Source organism: Tachyglossus aculeatus, chromosome 21 (assembly GCF_015852505.1).
Source record: "Tachyglossus aculeatus isolate mTacAcu1 chromosome 21, mTacAcu1.pri, whole genome shotgun sequence".
Taxonomy (NCBI): Eukaryota; Metazoa; Chordata; class Mammalia; order Monotremata; family Tachyglossidae; genus Tachyglossus; species Tachyglossus aculeatus.
Window position 1 is genome coordinate 31,805,876 of NC_052086.1, and position 22,326 is coordinate 31,828,201.

The 22,326-nt window shown below is 42.8% G+C and overlaps 1 protein-coding gene across 13 annotated transcripts in view; it reads right to left on the bottom strand.

The window, feature by feature from the left end:
• The window catches only part of RIMBP2 (RIMS binding protein 2), a 440,277-nt gene that overhangs the window by 64,631 nt on the left and 353,320 nt on the right, over positions 1–22,326 (bottom strand). For all 13 annotated transcript variants that reach the window (XM_038762562.1, XM_038762556.1, XM_038762559.1 and 10 more), the window contains 4 exons: positions 19,210–19,361; positions 16,554–16,630; positions 7,789–7,898; positions 432–1,241 (listed from right to left, as the gene is read on the bottom strand). In XM_038762562.1, coding sequence (XP_038618490.1) covers positions 432–1,241; positions 7,789–7,898; positions 16,554–16,630; positions 19,210–19,361 — 1,149 coding nt within the window. The remainder of the gene's footprint in view (positions 1–431; positions 1,242–7,788; positions 7,899–16,553; positions 16,631–19,209; positions 19,362–22,326) is intronic.

Genomic DNA, 22,326 nt, shown 5'->3' on the forward strand with positions numbered 1-22,326 from the left:
GCCCGCTGTTGGGTAGGGACCGTCTCTATATGTTGCAAACTTGTACTTCCCAAGCGCTTAGTACAGCGCTCTGCACACAGTAAGCGCTCAATAAATACGATTGAATGAATGAAATTCTGGAGAAGCAGCGTGGCTCAGGGGAAAGATCACGGGCTTTGGAGTCGGTGGTCATGGGTTCAAATCCCGGCTCTGCCACGTGTCAGCTGTGTGACTTTGGGCAAGTCACTTCACTTCTCTGTGCTTCAGTTACCTCATCTGTAAAATGGGGATTGACTGTGAGCCCCCCATGTGACAACCTGATCACCTGGTAGCCTTCCTAGTGCTTAGAACAGTGCTTTGCACATAGTAAGCGCTTAATAAATGTCATTATTATTATTATTATTAGGCAGGGCAAATTACTGAAATGCTGTTAAGGAGCTAAAAGGACAAACCTGCCGGTAAGGTAGCAAACTCCACAAAGGCTTCTTTCTTCTCCCGTTGCTCCAGTGGAAGCTGCCAGGGCATCTGATGGGGTTTGGCTAAAACTTTCACCTTGTAGACCAAGTTTGGTTTCAGGTTAAAGAACTGATATTTATACCTCGCAGCCTTGACGATATCAAACTCCTCTTCATTGAGGAAGATCACGTGGCCGTAATTGCTATTGGTGGGAAGCCAAGACAACTCGGCGGAAATCTGGGTGATGTTGTCTACCCTCAAGTGAGACGGGGCCACGGTGACATCCTTCCCCACCAGCAAGGTGCACAGAAGTTCGTCTGAGTTGCCTCTGCTCGTGACGCTCTGCACTGAGATTCGGTACGTACAGGCAGCGATGTTAAGTTTTTCTATAAGTGCTTTAGTTCTGCTTCCTACTGTTAGGTTCATCCGTGCTTCTTTGTCAACGAGTACGTTATAGCTGTGAATTGTCCCCCATCCTGGTGGCACTACGGGGGGCTCCCAGCCCACAATGACACTTTTGGCTAGTTGTTTGATTAGGGTGATTCTTCTAGGGTAAGGCACAATGTCTTCTCCGATCTCATCGATGTTCACGTCCAACGTCCCAGCGCCGTTGTTGATTACGCCGGAGTCTAGACCCGGGGGATTAATCTCCAGGAAACTCTCTCCTTCCAAACCGAGACCGGAGTGGTTGATGAAGTTCTGATCCTGTTCAGTTCCCAGTGCGCTTGACAAACGGGATTCGTTATCCTGGATAAAATCCACAAAGTTGGAAGGGACCAGTCCTCTCTGTCCGTCTAGAAGTTCACCTGTCGACGGAAAAGCAGCCGTCACTGTGCTATCAGAGTGGCACGCCTGGGGCTTTTGATCATTTTCTGACATCAATTTAAGCGGTTGGCTGAAATGCCAGTCATCCAAAAAGCGGATTAAAGTAACATCAATATTGTAATGATCATATTCAGGGCTTACCATGTGCCAGGCTTGGTTTCAGGAGGGACTGGGGCTGGCTCCCGGTAAGTTACGGGCCCCATCCACTCCAAGAACCACCCTGGCCAGCCACCCAGGAAGAGCAGTCAGGAGTGAATGAATAACAATCATGGTATTTGTTAAGTGCTTACTATTTGCCAGGCACTGGGCCAAATGCTGGGGTAGAGATGAGAAAATCGGGTTGGCCACAAGCAACTCACAGTCTTCATCCCCACTTTACAGATGAGGAAACTGAGGCCCAGAGAGGTGAAGTGACTTGCCCAAGGTCACACAGCAGATGAGTGGAGGAGCCAGGATTAGAACAGAGGTCTTCTGACTCCTAGTCTAGTGCTCTCTCCTCTATGCCATCTGCTCCTCCCAGAGACACAGGGCACAGGGACAAACAGGTAGGGACAGACTTCCTAGGACGGGCTTGGGAATCTCTCATTCAAGCCGCCCAAGATGCTCTTTTTCCAGAACTGAGAGGGCTACACTTTTGGAGACTGACAACGTATCCCAGTCGCTAATTCATTTACCCTGCGAAAATTGAAATAGCTCGACTCTCCAGGGTTTCCAGTGTGTTTTTAATTGGGTCCCTTGAATACTTACGTGGGCATTATTTGCCTAAGTTTAGATTTCATGTGCAAGACAAACAGTGCTCCAACTCCTTTGGGGATGCAAGTTCTTGATTTAAATCAATATCCTAATGTTAATTTTGCCCCAAGTTAAAGCTCATTTTGCCACTATCTGATTTGAAATTATTCAAGAGTATAACAGAAATGATATTGTGACAAATGAACCTATTTATCAATCAGTGAGTCAACATTCTCTCATCACTGTCACTCATAAATGTCAAGATTTACTCTTGGGAAACTAAGAACTCATGCTTACCAAATTGAAAAATGTGAACAACGATTATTTTGTTTCCCCTTGCCTCTATTGTTCAGTGAAAATTGGAGGAAATTGAAGGCAGGGGACTAGCGAGCCCAAGACGTTATGGTAACACATAAGATGTTTTCATAATTGAGCTGCTTAGGTATTAATTTATCAGTGCCTGAATGAGAAAAGCATATTTTGAAGTGGATGATTTTGGCTGGAAATATTCATTTTTGATAACCCTCCAAAAAACGAAACACTGGCCTGAAGCAAACACTAAATAGATGGGATGCAACTAAACAGAGAAGCAGAGTTGTCCAGTGGATAAGAGCACGGGGCTGGGAATCAGAAGGACCTGGGTTCTAATCCCAGCTCCACCACTTGACCTGGCCTGCTGCATGACCTTGGGCACATCACTTAACTTCTCTGTGCCTCAGTTACCTCATCTATAGAATGGGGATTAAGACTGTTAGCCCCACGTGGCACATGGACTGCGTCCAACCTGATTAATTTGTATTCTTTCATTCAATCGTATTTATGGAGCGCTTACTGTGTGCAGAGCACTGTACTAAGTGCTTTGGAGAGTACAATTCAACAATAAACAGTCACATTCCCAGTCCACAACAAGTTTACAATCTAGAGGCAGGGGCAAGGAGGAGACAGACATCAATACATATAAATAAATTACCAAAAGTACATAAGTGTTGTGGGGCTGTAAGGGGAGAAGAATAGAGGGAGGAAGTCAGGGCAATGCAGCAGGGAGTGGGAGAATGTTGCCAACTTGTACTTCCCAAGCGCTTAGTACAGTGCTCTGCACACAGTAAGTGCTCAATAAATATGATTGATTGATTGATTGAGAAGAGGAAAGGGAGGGCTTAGGTTGGGAAGGCTTCTTGGAGAAGATGTGCCTTCAGTAAGGCTTTCCAGGTGGAGAGAGTAATTGTTTGCCGGATTTGAGGAGGGAGGGCATTCCAGGCCAGAGGCAGGATGTGGGTGAAGGGGTCATCATCGTCATCATCATCAATCGTATTTATTGAGCGCTTACTATGTGCAGAGCACTGTACTAAGCGCTTGGGAAGTACAAATTGGCAACATATAGAGACAGTCCCTACCCAACAGTGGGCTCACAGTCTAAAAGGGGGAGACAGAGAACAAAACCAAACATACTAACAAAATAAAATAAATAGAATAGATATGTACAAATAAAATAAATAAATAGAGTAATAAATATGTACAAACATATATACATATATACAGGTGCTGTGGGGAAGGGAAGGAAGTAAGATGGGGGGATGGAGAGGGGGATGAGGGGGAGAGGAAGGAAGGGGCTCAGTCTGGGAAGGCCTCCAGTCTGGGAAGGGTCGGTGGTGAAATGGGCGAAATCGAGACACAGTGAGAAGATTAGCACCAGAAGAGCGAAGTATGAAGGCTGGGTTATAGAAGGACAGTAGTGAGGTGAGGTAGGAGGGGACAAAGTGGTGGAATGCTTAAAAGCCAATGGTGAGTTTTTGTTTGACGGAGAGGTGGATGGGCAACCACTGGAGCTTTTTTGCGAGGGTGACATGTCCTGAATGTTTTTTGGAGAAAAATCATTCAGGCTGCAGAGCGAAGTATGGACTAGGGTGGGGAGAGCCAGGAGGCTGGGAGGTCAGCGAGGAAGCTGATGCAGTAATCCAGGCGGGATAGGCTAAGTGATTGTATTAACGTGTTTGGATGAATTGTACTTTCCAAGTGCTTAGTACAGTGCTCTGCACACAGTGAGCACTCACTAAACACGATTAAATGAATGAATATATATTCATTCTCTATATGTTGCCAACTTGTACTTCCCAAGTACTTAGTACAGTGCTCTGCTCACAGTAAGCGCTCAATAAATACAATTGAATGAATGAATATGTTGCCGAACTGTACTTTCCAAGTGCTTAGTACTGTGCTCTGCACACAGTGAGCACTCAATAAACAGGATTAAATGAATGAATATATATTCATTCTCTATATGTTGCCAACTTGTACTTCCCAAGTGCTTAGTACAGTGCTCTGCACACAGTAAGTGCTCAATAAATACGATTGATTGATTGATTGATTGATTGATTGAAAGGGTGGATATTAGCGATGTTGCAAAGGTGGAACTGACAGGAATTAATGATGGATTCAATATGAGGGTTGAATGAGAGAGAGGAGTCTAGGATAAGGTTATGGGTTTGTGAGACAGAAAAGATGGTGATGCCATCTACAGTAATGGGGAAGTCAAGGGGAGGACAGGGTTTGGATGGGAAGACAAGGAGTTCCGTTTCGGACACATCAGGCTTGAGGTGACAGGAGGACATCCAAGTAGAGATGTCCTGAAGCCAAGAGGAAGTGTGAGACTTCTAGACTGTGAGCCCGCTGTTGGGTAGGGACCAGTCTCTATATGTTGCCAACTCGTACTTCACAAGCGCTTAGTACAGTGCTCTGCACACAGTAAGTGCTCAGTAAATATGATTGAATGAATGAATGAATGAGACTGCAGAGTGGGAGAGAGATCAGGACTGGAGACGTAGATTTGGGTATCGTCTGCACAGAGGTGCTAATTGAGGCCATGGGAGTGAATGAGTTCTCCAAAGGAATGGGTGTAGATGGAGAATAGAAGGGGACCCAGAACTGAACCTTGAGGGATCCCCACAATTAGGGGGTGACAGGCAGTGCCTGGCACATAATAAAAGCTTAACAAACGCCATAAAAAATGCTACAGGGGTTCTGAGCTTCTAACATCTCTTTCCAGCCCACCCAGGGAACACAGGCTTCAGCCTGCCCATCAGTCTGACAACTTGAATTTCCTGTTTTTCCTTCTGAGTCCTTTAACTTTGCTTCAGCTCTCAATAAGTATTCTTTCCACCAGACAACCCCCTTTAAAGTCTTGGTTACTGCAAAATTGTAGATCGTTAACAATTTCTTAGCCGATAAGAGGAACCTTCTAGAAACCCTACACCCTAGTTCTAGGTGATCGTTAGAATGTGTCAGAACACTGAGGCAGCTGCCAAGCTGGAAGACTCCCAGAACAATCAGAAGTCACACTGGAACATGGGATCCTGTAGGTTCAAAAGAAATATTGATATCAATTTAAGGAGAGCTCATCTGAACTGCAAAGAAAATCACCCTAACAAGTCCCCCATTTGGGGGTTTGAAAAACGAAGGTGAAATTTTGACCTCTGAACTAGAGGTGGCTTTTGGATCCTTTTCTGCAATAAGGGTATTTATTTTGTGCAATTAGCCATATCTAGCATGCACCCTCCTACCATTTACATTGTCTATTGTACTGTCTAGCTGACATCTGGCTCTTCATTCAGTTTCAAGGTGAGAATGTGAGTCATTTGAGATTTAAGAATTTGACTTTTCCAGTTTTCCTTTTCAAAACTTTAGGTGCAGCTAGGGTGGGGTGGTGTTAGGAACAACTAAGAAAAATCACAGCTGTTGCTAGGGAATTAAAGTGCTTTGATTTTCACAGAACAGACGGTCAGGATGGACATTCATCTTATTGCATTTGATGGATTGTACTCCACTAAATAAACTTTGAGGGTAAGCTCTGATGTAATGGTGCCGGGAATTTTAGGGTAGAATAATCAGGGAATCAACAGGAAAATATAACCACTCCAATGCTTTAGGGGTCTTAATGTTTCCCCCACTAGATTATAAGATCCTTGAGGGAAGGGATGATGTCTATGAACATTATAGTAAAATACTATATTATACTAAATACTATTAAATACTATTTACTAGAGTAAAATACTCACTCAAGGGCTTAGTACAGTGTTCTGCACACAGTAAACACTCAGTGAACATTATTGGTTGACTCCTGAGTGCCTAGTTGCTTTACAGCTAATAATAATAATAATAATAATGGCATTTATTAAGCATTTACTATGTGCAAAGCACTGTTCTAAGTGCTGGGGAGGATACAAGGTGATCAGGTTGTCCCACGGGGGGGCTCACAGTCTTTTTACAGATGAGGTAACTGAGGCCCGGAGAAGTTAAGTAACTTGCCCAAAGTCACACAGCTAATCCCAGCTCAGCTAAACCTTATATCTAATCCCAACTCCACCACTTCTCTGCTGCGTGACCTTGGGTAAGTCACTTCACTTCTCTGGGCCTCAGTTACCTCATCTGTAAAATGAGACTTGAGACTGTGAGCCCCACATGGAACACGGATTGTGTCCAGGTTGATTTGCTTGTAGTCAGCCTAGCTCTTAGTACAGTGTCTGGCACATGGTAAGCACTTAATAAATATCATTATTATTACCATTATCATTATATCCATCACTAGAAAGAATATTGGTGCATGACCACTACTGCACCCTGTATAGATTAGAAAACTATTCAGTTTAATGAGGGGCAGAGGTATCTTTTAATGGTATCTGTTAAGCGCTTACTATGTTCCGGTCACCGTATTAAGTGCTGGGTTAGATTCAAGATATATGGTTGGACACAGTCCCTGTCCCACACAGGGCTCACAGTCATAATCCCCATTTTATAGATGAGATAACTGAGGCCCAGAGAAGTTCAGTGATTTGCTCAAGGTCACAGAGTGTGCAAACAGGAGAACCAGGATTAGGACTCTAACTTCCAGGCCCGGGCTGCTTCCATTAGGCCACAGAGTTTCTTCTGGGGGGTAAAACTCTGAAACTCCCCACTTGTTCGGGTACGATGTGCTGAAGAATTAATGCTACTGAGTTAACAGCCCTGAGATGAGCTACTTTTTTTAAAAATGGCATTTATTAAGCACTTACTATGTGCAAAGCGCTGTTCTAAGCGCTGGGGAGGTTACAAAGTGATCAGGTTGTCCCACGGGGGGCTCACAGTCTTAATCCCCATTTTACAGATGAGGTAACTGAGGCCCAGAGAAGCGAAGTGACTTGCCCAAAGTCACACAGCTGACAGTTGGAGGAGGTGGGATTTGAACTCATGACCTCCGACTCCAAAGTCGGTGCTCTTTCCACTGAGCCATGCAGCTTCTCTGAGCCACGCTGCTTCTCTGAGCATTTATTGTGCTTCTCTGCCAATTGTCAGCTGTGTGACTTTGGGCAAATCACTTCACTTCTCTGGGCCTCAGTTCGCTCATCTGTAAAATGGGAATTAAGACTGTGAGCCCCACGTGGGACAACCTGATCACCTTGTAACCTTCCCAGCGCTTAGAACAGTGCTTTGCACATAGTTAGCGCTTAATAAATGCCATCGTTATTATTATTATTATTATTCTCTGAGCCACGCTGCTTCTCTGAGCATTTACTGAGCTCCTCTGAGCCACGCTGCTTCTCTGAGCATTTATTGAGCACTTAAATGCTGATGGATAGGACTGCTGTGCCAGTGCCACAGGTGAGTGTATGAATTAGGAGTCAGCAAAAGGTTTTTAAGCAAAAAGCTGACTAGTCCCAGCCCTCAGTACAGCGCTGTGCACACAGTAAGCACTTAATAAAACCTTCCATTGATTGACGATTTGTTCCAGTGTACATCCGCGATCAATAAAAGATTAACAAAGACCTTCGTAGAAACCATCCTCATCCATGTCTCCGTACACATAGAGATATTTTCCTGCCACAAGAGGTAGCTCCGCTTCGGGATTTTCATTCGGTCCATCAAAGGGGTTGTAACTAAAAGGAAACAAAACCTGAAGTCAAGTGAATGCAAACTTCATTTAGGAGGTTTCTTGCCCCGAATGCCTAGGTTGGGTTACTCAGTCCCCCGCATGAATAATCATCATCATTGTAATAATCCTCGTACATATTAAGTGTACCAGTGTACATATTAAGTGTAGAGAAGCAGCCTGGCTCAGTAGAAAGAGCCCCAGCTTTGGAGTCAGAGGTCATGGGTTCATTCATTCATTTATTTATTCATTCATTCATTCGTATTTATTGAGCGCTTACTGTGTGCAGAGCACTGTACTAAGCACTTGGGAAGTCCAAGTTGGCAACATCTAGAGACGGTCCCTACCCAACGGTGGGCTCACAGTCTAGAAGGGGGAGACAGAGAACAAAACAAAACATATTAACAGAATAAAATAAATAGAATAAATATGTACAAGTAAAATAAATCAATAGAGTAATAAATATGTACAAACATATATACATATACACAGGGGCTGTGGGAAAGGGAAGGAGGTAAGGTAGGGGGATGGAGAGGGGGAGGAGGGGGAGAGGAAGGAGGGGGCTCAGTCTGGAAAGGCCTTCAGGAGGAGGTGAGCTCTCAGTAGGGCCTTGAAGGGAGGAAGAGTTCAAATCCCAACTCTGCCAATTGTCCACTGTGTTACTTTGGGCAAGTCACTTCACTTCTCTGGGCCTCAGTTCCCTCATCTGTAAAATGGGGATTAAGACTGTGAGCCCCCTGTGAGACAACCTGATCTCCTTGTAACCTCCCAAGCGCTTAGAACAGTGCCTTCCATTCATTCATTCATTCAATCGTATTTATTGAGCGTTTACTGTGTGCAGAGCACTGTACTAAGCGCTTGGGAAGTACAAGTTGGCAAAATATAGAGATGGTCCCTACCCAACAGTGGGCTCACAGTCTTGCACATAGTAAGCGCTTAATAAATGTCATCATTATTATTATTATTATAAGTGCTTAGGATGCTCCCTGTATTGGTCTTCCATGACGTCATTCATTCATTCATTCATTCAATCGTATTTATTGATCGCTTACTGTGTGCAGAGCACTGTACTAAGCGCTTGGGAAGTACAAGTTTGCCACATATAGAGACGGTCCCTACCCAACAGCGGGCTCACAGTCCAGAAGGGGGAGACAGACAACAAAACAAAGTATATTAACAAAATAAAATAAATAAAATAAATATGTACAAGTAAAATAGAGTAATAAATATGTACAAACATCATCATCATCAATCGTATTTATTGAGCGCTTACTGTGTGCAGAGCACTGGACTAAGCACTTGGGAAGTACAAATTGGCAACATATAGAGACAGTCCCTACCCAACAGTGGGCTCACAGTCTAAAAGACCATACAAACATATATACATATATATATGTATGTGCTGTGGGGAGGGGAAGGAGGTAAGGTGGGGGGATGGGGAGGGGGAGGAGGGGGAGAGGAAGGAAGGGCTCAGTCTGGGAAGGCCTTCTGGAGGCATTCGTCTGGTTGTTTCCAACCCATAGAGACACCAAGAACGCATCTCTCCCAGGATGCCGGTACAGACCCCGGCTCTGCCAATTGTCAGCTGTGTGACTTTGGGCAAGTCACTTCACTTCTCTGGGCCTCAGTTACCTCATCTGTAAAATGGGGATGAAGACTGTGAGCCCCCTGTGGGACAACCTGATCACCTTGTAACCTCCCTAGCGCTTAGAACCGTGCTTTGCACATAGTAAGTGCTTAGTAAATGCCATTATTATCATTATTATTATTATTATGCAGCATACCCAGAGTGGACCTGGTGTCTGCCCACAAGGGGCTCAAAATCTAAGAAGGAGGGAGACCAGATATTTGATCCCCATTTTTATACCTAAGGAAGCTGAGGCACAGAGAGGGTAAGTGACTTTCCCAAGGTCAGTCAAGTGGCAGAGCCCCTGTCTCCTGAATCTCAGGCTGGTGCTCTTTCCACTAGATCATGATGCCAATGAAAGACCATCCCGCCTCCCAGAGCAGTTTTAGTGCTTGCATAAAGTGCTCTCAAAAGCCAGTCCTCTGGCTGCATCATCTCTGACAAATCATTAACTTGGAAATCCTCTAAACTGTAAGCTCTTTGTGGGCAGGGATTGTTTCTGTTTACTATTATATTGTACTCTCCCAAGCAGTTAGTACAGTGCTCTGCACACAGTAAGCGCTGAGTACAGTTGAATGAATGAATGAGTGAATGGAAATCAACCGGATTGGACAAACCTCTAGAAAGCTCTCCATCCTCTTGCTCCATTTTTGTTGAGAGCTAACATGCGACACTCACATTATTATTATTATTATATTATAATGACATTTATTAAGCGCTTACTGTGTGCAAAGCACTGTTCTAAGTGCTGGGGAGGTTACAAGGTGATCAGGTTGTCCCACGGGGGGCTCACAGTCTTAAGCCCATTTTACAGATGAGGGAACTGAGGCACAGAGAAGTTAAGCGACTTGCCCAAAGTCACACAGCTGACAATTGGCGGAGCTGGGATTCGAACCCATGACCTCTGACTCCAAAGCCCGGGCTCTTTCCACTGAGCCACGCTGCTTCTCTATGCTTCTCACGATGCTTCTCACATCCAACACGGATCTCAGAATCCCCAAATTCCTCGAAAAGCCTGCCCCCATGACCAGTTGTTTTCACTCTCATAGCTGGGAGAGATGAAGTTATTTGAACCGGGTCACAGAGACATTAAGGAAGTGACAGAGGCAGGACTGGGAACTGCCAACCACACTGCACTTTCCTGTGCCCTGGGGATAAAGATTGAATTCAAAACTAAAATCCAGTTGCCAAGGAAAAGTCCTGAGGCCACAAAGTCATGATAGAGATTGAGATTATGGTAGGGAAAAAGACATTTTAAGTCTCAAGGTCATGGAATCTGGGAATGAGACAGTCTTCCCTCTTGCCAGGCTACTACCCGCTTAAGAAAATCAAGAGGGTAAGGGACAACTTTCTTTAACGTTCCCTGAATATTGAATAGTAGTGAAATAATTTGGAAGTTATTCTGGAAGCTTTAATTTATTGTGTCTTTTTTTAAATTGACAATTAAAAAAATTCAAGCATCCTGATTTGTTATGTTTCACTGAAAAGATTACAATTTGAACTTCAATGGAATGTTGATGGGAGACAATGTACAATTCCAGAGCTCTATAACTGAGAGGATGTGGTAGTATCATTAACAAGCCTGCCAAGTGAAAGGATACATGCTTTGTTTTTTTGTCTGTCTTCCCCTTCTAGACTGCGAGCCCGTTGTTGGGTAGGGACCGTCTCTATATGTTGCCGATTTGTACTTCCCAAGCGCTTAGTACAGTGCTCTGCACACAGTAAGCGCTCAACAAACGCGACTGAATGAATGACTATATTAGGCTGAATTAGACTTTGAATTGTGGGCAACAGGCAAAAGCTGCATCGCTGTCTTAATTTATGAAGGTGACACACAGATGTTGATATTTTTCAGTTGGGTCTGAGGTTGAAAAGACCAAACTTCGATCTAGAGTTGATTTCCACCCCGTTTACCTTTGCTGCCCAAACCGAGCAGTGCGGGATTTGCATTGCCTTTCTGGTTCATAAGTTAACTGCCCAAGTCTTTTCTCCAAAGCACAATCCACCCCTCTTCCCCTCCCTACTGAAATCTTAAGTGATGCAAGATGCAGGCTGGTCAGTTTGCCATTATGGTATTCCAGCGGCATGTAGGCATCCTGTTGCTTGATGTAAGCGCTCAATAAATATGATTGAATGAATGTTGTACTTTAGTTCGTTCCAGTACTGTTTCTTCTGCCTTCTCTGACTGCAGTCATTTCAACTCGCTGTAGGACAGTAGTTTGGTATCCATCCTCCATACTATTTGTACTTCCCAAGTGCTTAGTACAGTGCTCCGCACACAGTAAGCGCTCAATAAATACGATTGAATGAATGATCAGCGTAACTACACTGCAGCAAACATGACTCCTGAGCTGGAGAACTGGCTGTCTTCCAGGATCTCCTTGCTGGCCATACTTTTCTGCTATGTATCACTGACTACTACTAATAGGTGAAACTGATAAAAACCATTAAGAAGCCAGATATGTGTCTTCATCTCTATGAAGATATCTGAGCATGACCACTATTCCATAGACTTCCAGTTGGGATTTGGAGTACTAATTTGGCAAATCACTTCACTTCTCAATGCCTCACTCCCCTCATTTGTAAAATGGAGATTAAGACTGTGAGCTCCATGTGGGACATGGACTGTGTCCAACCTGATTAACTTGTATCTATCCAAGCACTTAGTACAGTGCCTGGAACACAGTAAGCCCTTAATGAACAGCATTAACAAAAAAAAAATTGAATATGCGGCAATGTTCTGATCACTTGGGAAGTACAAAACATCTAGCTATCCTCTGAATATTTTTACCTGTTTAACATCTGGCTTTATATGTCTGCTTGCTTACCCCACTGGATTGTAAGCTCCCTAAGGTCAGTGATCATGTTTATATTATTATTACTTTAATCATATTTGTTAAGCTCTTATTATGTGCTAAGCACTGTTCTAAGTGCTAGGGTAGATAATAATAATAATATTAATAATGATGGCATTTATTAAGTGCTTACTATGTACAAAGCACTGTTCTAAGCGCTGAGGAGGTTACAAGGTGATCAGGTTGTCCCATGGGGGGCTCACAGTCTTAATCCCTATTTTACAGATGAGGTAACTGAGGCACAGAAAAGTTAAGTGACTTGCCCAAAGTCATACAGCTGACAATAATAATAATAATAATAATAATGACATTTATTAAGCGCTTACTATGTGCAAAGCACTGTTCTAAACGCTGGGGAGGTTACAAGGTGATCAGGTTGTCCCACAGGGGGCTCACAGTCTTCATCCCCATTTTACAGATGAGGTAACTGAGGCACAGAGAAGTTAAGTGACTTGCCCAAAGTCACACAGCTGACAATTCGTGGAGCCGGGATTTGAACCCATGAACTCTGACTCCAAAGCCCGGGCTCTTTCCACTGAGCCATGCTGCTTCTCCAAAATATAAATTAACCATGTTGGCTACAGGCCCTGTCCCACAAGGAGCTCACAGTTTTAGAAGAAAGGGAGAACAGGTATTGAATTCCCATTTTACAGTTAAGAAAACTGAGGCAAAGAGAAGTTAGGTGACTTGCCCAAGGTCACATAACAAACAAGTGGCACAGCTGAGATTAAAACTGAGGTTTTCTGACACCCAAACCTGTGCTTTTCCCACTAGGCCATTCTGCTTCCCTAATTGTATTGGGTGTTTCCAAGCATCCCTGTCAGTGATCTGTACTTGGTAATAATAATAATAATAATAATAATAATAATAATAATAATGACATTTATTAAGCGCTTACTATGTGCAAAGCACTGTTCTAAGCGCTGGGGAGGTTACAAGGTGATCAGGTTGTCCCCCGGGGGGCTCACAGTCTTCATCCCCATTTCACAGATGAGGTCACTGAGGCCCAGAGAAGTGAAGTGACTTGCCCAAAGTCACACAGCTGACAATTGGCAGAGCCGGGATTTGAACCCATGACCTCTGACTCCATAGCCCAGGCTCATTCCACTGAGCCACGCTGAGTGGTAGGCACTCAGTGACTGCCGGTGAAGATCATGACCATATTTTTCTCACCTCTGTGATCAGAACTGTTCTTTATTATAAAAGTAGTCACTTGAATATTAGGATTTATACAATTTGGGTCATGGAACTTCTATTTAGCTCAAGTTGGGAAAATCGCAACACTTTCCTCCTTCTGCTCCCTTAAAGTTATGTAGGCTTTCAGGTTAGTTATGGTATTTATCAAGAACTAGCTCTGTATGCAGCATGAAGGTAGGTACAAAATAATTAGATCTTGTACAATTCCTGACTCAAATGGGGCTCAAACGCAAGGAAGTAGGAAGAGTAAGTATCTTATTCCCATTTTACGGATGAGGAAACTGAGGTGCAGAGGATTTAAGTGACTTGCCCAAGTAGCATTCCTGGGGCTAGAATCCAGGGATATAGACTCCTGATCCAAGGCTCTTTCCACTTGGCCATTCAACATCTTCAAGGTAGAAAGATCCATGAAGAGGTTTTGAAGTTTAAAAGCATATGAAAAATTTTCCTGTTGGTGTGGGTGAGTATATTTAACATGTCATGAACCATTTAGACATATTGGCTTTTGGTTCCAAATCCATAAAACCACCCCAAAGACTTAAAGAAATAGAGACAGTTTCAAGTATAAGAGTTGTCACCAGTGATTTAGCAATTAAGGTTAATAAATAAATGAGCCAATTAATCATATTTTACTTGTGCCTGATTTCCCGCTGGTTGACGGATCGGCTCTTGAGCCGCACAAGCTCTTCGGCACCTGCTCCTGATATAGGCTCATGCTTCTCCGGAGAAAGTGAAATGCATTTGAGCTCAGCGTGGGTTCCCTGCTTTCCCGGTGCTTTCCTTGTTACAGTACAAGTCGGCCGGGTCAGGACGGTTTACGGTGTAATGAAACAGAGTTGGGCAGGGAGGGATCCACTGGCCAAGCTGCATTTCTATCCTATTTATCTTATTTTGTTGGTATGTTTGGTTCTGTTCTCTGTCTCCCCCTTTTAGACTGTGAGCCCACTGTTGGGTAGGGACTGTCTCTATGTGTTGCCAATTTGTACTTCCCAAGCGCTTAGTACAGTGCTCTGCACATAGTAAGCGCTCAATAAATACGATTGATTGATTGATTGATTGATTGCTGCCGAAATTCAACCTCCATGTCAACGTAACTGTGATCCCACCCGCTCAGCATCCTGCCTGCCATCCTGGAGGACAATGTCATTCCATGGCGGAGTGGACAGAGAGTTGGAAGGTCACAGGTTCTAATCCTGGCTCCGCCACTTAGTAATAATTTAATATAATGTAGCGTGGCTCAGTGGAAAGAGCCCGGGCTTTGGACTCAGAGGTCATGGGTTCAAATCCCGGCTCCGCCAACTGTCAGCTGTGTGACTTTGGGCAAGTCACTTCACTTCTCTGGGCCTCAGTTCCCTCATCTGTCAAATGGGGATTAAGACTGTGAGCCCCACGTGGGACAACCTCATCACCTTGTAACCTCCCCAGCGCCTAGAATAGTGCTTTGCATATAGTAAGCGCTTAATAAATGCCATTATTATTATTATTATTATTATTATTATTATTATTTGTTGAGAAGCAGCGTGGCTCAATGGAAAGAGCCCAGGATTGGGAGTCAGAGGCCATGGGTTCAAAGCCTGGCTCCGCCGATTGTCAGCTGTGTGACCTGGGGCAAGTCACTTCACTTCTCCGGGCCTCAGTTACCTCCTCTGTAAAATGGGGATGAAGACTGTGAGCCCCCCGTGGGACAATCTGATCACCTTGTATCCTCCCCAGCGCTTAGAATAGTGCTTTGAACATAGTAAGTGCTTAACAAATGTCATCATAATTATTATTATTAAGCAGTTACTGTGTGCCAAGCACTGTTCTAAGGACTGGGGTAATAATAATGATAATAATAATGTTATTATTATTAGATACAAGATACAAGGTAGATACAAGGTAATCAGGTTGTCCCACTTGGGGCTCACAGTCTTCATCCCCATTTTACAGATGAGGTAACTGAGGCCCAGAGAAGTTAAGTGGGACCTTGGGAAAGTCACTTCACTTCTCTGGACCTCAGTTACTTTATCTGTAAATTGGGGATTGAGACTTTGAACCAGGGACTGTGTCCAACCTGATTTGCTTGTATCCACCGTAGCACTTAGTACAGTGCCTGGGATATAGTAAGCACTTAACTCTACAATTATTATTATTGTTACAGCTAGTTTCCAAAGGCATCTCTCTCTCTCTCTCTCTCTCTCTCTCTCTCTGTATATATATCCGTATCTCTATGTATCTTTCTCTCTCTATATATATCTATCTATATCTGTATCTCTATATATACAGAGAGATAGTGTTTTATATATAGATACATATAGATATACATAAAGTGCTTACTATGTGCCAAGCATAGGCACATAAGTATAAGATAATTACAATGTACACTGACCCTGTCTCACAGAGGGCTCACAGACTAAGAGGGAGAATGGGTAAACAAGTATTTTCTCCCTATTTTACCAATGAAGAAACTGAGGCACAGAGAAGCTACAGTGTAAGCTCCTTGAGGCCAGGAATCCTGTCTACTAAATCTTTGGTACTCTTCCAAAAACTTAATACCCTGCACAAAATAAGTGCTCAATAATTATTACTGATTGAAGGGAAATGATTTGCCCAGGATTACACAACAGGTGACAGAGCCCGGACCAGAACCCTAGTGTCCTGACTCCCGGCCCTGTGTTCTTCACCACACTTACCTTGTGAAAAGTCAGAAATTTCAGAGTGCATTTTCAAAGGATTGTCCAGTTCACCAAAGCTGTTTAAAACTCAGGCTCCTCTAAATTTCTGCCTACAGGCTGTGACCAGTCAGAACTAACCTACCTTCTTGTACCTAAATCCACAGTCTACCGGCTCCAAGCATGTTGGTAGCACTATTCGGCTACGGCTATTTGCTTCCTGCCTTAACACTCTGCTTGGAAATAACTTTTCCAAAATCTGGAGTCCAGTTACATCAGAAAACCAAGCTGAAGAGGAAATCATTTTTGGACAATTAGGAAGTCATCATTACCTGTAACGGGCGATGCACAGATGGACTTTGCCCGAGTATCTCTGCTTTGAGGTATTGGAATTTCGTTCATTATCCATCTGTTAAAAACAACAACAGAGCGTTCTCATGATGTCAAACTTGACCTCCAAGTTGAACAATTAAAAAAAAGTTGGACTAATCCCTCAGTTCCAGTTATTCATTACTTGTACGACAAGGATGACCTGCTTCCATTTTAATTTGTCAAATTCACACTTTCCAAGCTTATAAACACAAAGATGGTTATTCTAATTCTTTACTTCAGAGTGCTTAACAACAAAATGCACACCTTTAAACAAAGTCAATGTACAAAGCTGTCATCCATTACCACATTTGCGGATTGTGCCCTTAATTGCATCTTTCACTTATTCAATACAACGTGAGTTTTATGCTTATTAACAATCAGCCTATAGTTAATAATTAGAATGAAAGGATAAAAAGTGTTTTAACCTTTATATGGCCTCTTTATTTTGAGATCCAAGTCAGATCTGGAACTTAAGATGTCATTCTTCAGCATAATTTTAAACTTGCTACTTTCCACTTGTGTCTGTCTTCCCAGCTAGACAAAAAACTCCTCGAGGGCTGGGGTTATTATTTCAACTAACCTTATGGTACTCTTCCAAGGGCTTAGTGCAGTGTTCTGAACAAAGTAAGGGCTCAATAAATACTACTGATTGGTTTACTTGGTCTACATAAAGGCTAAGTTATTCATAAAGAAGTGTGCAAAGGTCCTAAAGTAGATTTAAACCAAACTAGGGAAGTGGGGGAACAGGAAGTTTCTTATCTTCCAAGGAAGTTGGATTAACATTTCATTTATTTTCATAAATCTTGAGATGTAACTATGATTAAGTATATATACAAACACACATACACACATATATTTAATCATATACACACACACACACACACACACACACACACACACACACACTTAAATATATATTCCCACTTCACAGATGAGGAAACTGAGGTTCAGAGGCCAAGTGACTCAACCAAGGTCATGTCTCCTGAGTCTGAGGATTTCCTGCTTTACTTTTATTTATAATCAGCAGAAGCCTCTCACCAGGCTACCCAGAAACATAATGTGCCCTCAGCTGTCAAAGAATATTCTTCAAGTACCACTTTCACTGCCTACAATCAGATGTGCAGACTGAGCAAGCTGTGAAGATCTGTTTTTCTACCATCAGGTAAAGCCTATTATGGAGAAGAACCACCCCCCCCCCCCCCAAAAAAAAAAAATCCCTCTGGTATTAATCCAACTCATGTGCAAACAAATTTGACAACCCCTCCCCACCATCCAGATTAGATCTACCTTGGCTCTTTTCACAATTCCTTAAGAATAATTTGTTTCTTCTCTAGAGACCTCAGAACAACTGACATACTAGGTCCATGAAGTGAGTTATTGACCACCTAGGTGAACCGTTATAATCCTGGCCTCAAAATATAGAGCAGGCCCAATTACACTTCCTATGTCTCTGAGGCTCTGAACCTGGAGGCCCTAGAATACCAATAACCAATGCACAGCCATCACCAAGGGACAGATGGGTCACAAAACAATTTCCTAAGCAACTGGCTTCCCTGAAAGCATTTCTGGGCAGAGGGTGATAGGGGAGGAAAAAAATTCATTGTGGAGTCTTGCAGGAAAGTTTAGACGGCCGTCGCTTAGATTGTATTTTTGAAGTTGATTCGGGTGTTTTGCCAAAGATTTGCAGGCGGAAATTGCCTGTTGTGGTCTCCTGAACCTCTCTGAAAGTTTCAGACCCCGAGTCTATCCTTCTATCTGCTTTTAGGGCACTAAAAAGGTGCATCAATATGATAGTCAATTTTAACAAAGGAAACCTGCTGTATCAAACATTTAACAGGAAAATGAAGCTATTGGAAATTAAAGTATGGACAAAGAGACCATATAGGACACCCCTGGTCTATTTTCTAGCTTTTCCCTATGTCCTCAAAGGGCCTGGAAAAACTGGTATTTCCCATATAATAGGGGGCTCTTGGGGTTCTTAAACTGGTCCAAAATGTAGCTTGCTGCAGGATGGGTGATAGCTGTCAAACAGAACAGAAGCTGTTTAATCATTGTGGGCAGGGAAAGTGTCTACTAACTCTGTTATATTGAACGCTCCCAAGTGCTTAGTATAGTGCTCTGCCTACAGTAAGCACTCAATAAATACGATTGGTTGAAGGAAAGTAGGAACAAAGAAGAATGGGGGGGGGGGGGAAATTGGTCTTGTATTAAATACTTATACTTGCATAAACACACTGAGCCCCTTCCTTCCTCTCCCCCTCGCCCCCTCTCCATCCCCCCCTTCTTACCTCCTTCCCTTCCCCACAGCACCTGTATATATGCATATATGTTTGTACATATTTATTACTCTATTTATTTATTTATTTATTTATTTATTTTACTTGTACATATCTATTCTATTTATTTTATTTTGTTAGTATGTTTGGTTTTGTTCTCTGTCTTCCCCTTTTAGACTGTGAGCCCACTGTTGGGTAGGGACTGTCTCTATATGTTGCCAATTTGTACTTCCCAAGCGCTTAGTACAGTGCTCTGCACATAGTAAGCGCTCAATAAATACGATTGATGATGATGATGATGATGACACAATTCCACAATCATGGCTTTAACAGGACTCACGTCTGATTCAAATCTGCATCTTGGGCTGCCAGATCTTGCCCTGGAGAGAAAAGCAGGTTGGACAGACAGTTGTTCCGGTTTATCGCCAGATATTTGGAGGGGTCGAATAAACTCAGTAATCACAGAATGACTTGCAGAAGAGCTCTCCTGACCTGTCATGGAAGCACATGTATAAAAGGTAGAAATAAATTAAAGTTGCATGAATATACATGCGTGAGCCCCCCCGCCCCACACAATCCCAGAAGACAGCACATGGATGCTTATGACCCTTTAACAGGAAGTTGGCACCACATTGAGCTGGAAACGAACCACCAGAGATTAGAGTTTGGGGGCCATAACTGTCCTCTCTCCTGGGCAGGGGATACTGAATGAAGATGTCTCACTCCCCTGCTTAGAGAATGAGCTTGTTCACCTAGGTGGGACAGGTACTCGAATTTAAGAGTAAAAGAAAAAATCCCATGGATTGAAAAGACAGAATCGAACAGGAACGGTCTGAAAAGGGGAGAAGCTGCAGAAATCTATAATCCTTCTAGGCAGTTATACGTTCAACTCCTAAGGTTATTTTATGACTTGGTCCATGTCTGATTCTAAGCAAATTATACTATCAACCGCTAAGATTATTTTATGAACAGGTCCATGTTTGTCTGTCTCCCTCTTCAGAATGCAAACTCCTTATGGATAAGGAATATGTCATTTCTGTTTTAAACAGAGATGTTAGAACAGTGCATTGCACCAGTATGTGCTCAGTAAATACCACTACTACCATCCTGATAACACGACTCCCCGCAAAAAGCAAAAGGAAAAGGCTGCATGAAGGAGCTCTGGAATAATCAAAAAATAAAATGACCAATTTCCAATCATCTAAAAAAAGAAATCAAACCATTAAACTGTTTAGGGCCTGAGAAGCAAACCAGAAGAAAGAAAGAAAAAACTAAAACACTCAATCGTGATCTTTCCAGCCATGAATGGCTACGTAGATTACTTTTTTACTTTATTTAGATTCTCATTTACTTAGCAAACCCTTTGTGAGACAGGGACTGGGTGTCAATCAATCAGTGGTGTGCCAAACACTGTATTAAGTGCCTGGGAGAGTACAATAAATAGAGTAGGTACGCAAGATCCCTTCCCACAAAGAGCTTGATCGATTCTGATTGGATTTTCCTGTACTTCATTTATCACAGTTCGTGGCGCTTAATACTAAAACTACTTAGGTAGGCATGTTTCAATTTCTGAGGCTTTCAAGTATTTTTGCATTTAGATGACATGATTTAAGTTAGGTTGATTTTGATAACTTGCCATCAGAATGAGGGGCTGATACGGCGGTTCCTGGCATTGGCTTTAAGATGGGATAAGGCAGCAATCTTACCTGGCAGGAGCAATCCCTGTGAACTTAACACAAAATCATACATGCCCCTTGAGTGCTGAGGTGACGGTTTGTGGGGAAATGCTATAGGGAGAGGAGAGATTTAACAGGGAAGACCTCCTGGAGGAGATGAGATCTCAGAGAATTTGAAAATGGGGAGAGCAGTGGTTTGCTGGATAGGAAGGGGAAGAGGAAGGGAGTTCTGAACAGAAAAGAGGGCAGGAGGGAGAGGATGGCAGTGAGAGAGACAAGAACTAAGGTACAGTGAGTAGGCTTGCTTGAGAAGAGTGAGGCATGTGAATAGGAGTGTACTGGGAGAGGAGCGAGGATAAGTAGAGCTTATTGAGTTCCTTAAAGGTAGTGGTCAGGAGTTCCTTCCTGCTTAATGCACCGAACGACGGGCAAGAAATGAACATTTGAGGAATGGGGGGGACGTTGGCATCGGGGAGCATTCCAACCCCTTCAAAGGTGGTAAATTATAAGACCCACTTATAGATATTTATAACTTGCAAAGGAGGACATATTATTCTTGGGAACATTTTGCGGGGCAGAGAAGACAATTTTTTTTCTAAAGTCCACAGCCAGTTTTGATAGCTTTTGTACGTTGTTCTAAATGTTATCCAATTCAATTGTTATCCAAGTCCTGCCGTATAAACATGCTGAGAGTTTGGCAAGTATCCTATGGACTTGATCGGTTACCATTAAAAAACAACAACCCAAATACCAGATTGGATTTCAGATGCTGGCCTGCAACTAACAGACTGTAACCTCAAAAAGTTGGAAATTACCTGAGAAAAAGGATCTAATTACTTCCCCCGATGGCACTCATATATTTTATTCTTCATCTCAGCACCTATTTACCTATGCTTATTTTTGATTGTATGCTTAATTCTATTTTCAATTATTTATTCAGCTATTTCTTTCTGATTTACTTTTAATATTTCTTTGTATATTGTTCTTTCTCCTGCTCCCATTATCTGTAAACAGCTTTGCTGCTTAGACTGTAAACTCCTGGACTGATAGTGTGTCTTCCTTTTGTTATACTCCCCCAAGTAGTTAGTTGCAATGCTTTGCAATCCGTAAGTACTCAAATATAAATGGGCCAAATCTGGACCTATAATGAATCCATCCAGGGCAGATAAATCTCCCTCTCTGCTGAAGCCATAAACCCGTCAGCAAGGCCGTTACTAGATCTGAGAGAGATCATAGGATGCTTGAGGGAACTTTGTGATGGTTGCTCCCCTTGACATGCATCCTGATGCTTAGAGATGAACCATATGAAATTCCTAATTTTTCCCTCTACAACCTCAACACTCCTTATGACCCATTATGGAACGTCACTCATCCATGAATCAATCCAAACCCATTTAGAACCCACTAATATTTTAAGTCTGCCCAACATCCTGTGGTAATGAATTGCATACATTTATCACTGACTCTGAAGTAATATTTCATTTTGTTTTAAATCTATGACTTTCTAGGGTCAGCGGATGTCTTCTTGCTTGGTACTGCGGGATTTGAGGAACAGTAATTCTGAAATTGCCCTGTCTCTCCCCTTTTTGATTTTATGAATCTAAATTGTGTCCCTATTTTAGTCCCTGTCTTTCCAGTCTGAAGAATTCTAATCAGTTGGTCCTTACTGGGAGACAAATACTTGTTTCATCGATCAGTCAATTGTATCGAAAGCTTTCTGTGTGCAGAGCACTGTCCTATGCACTTGGGAGAGTACAACGTAACATAACAGACACATTCCC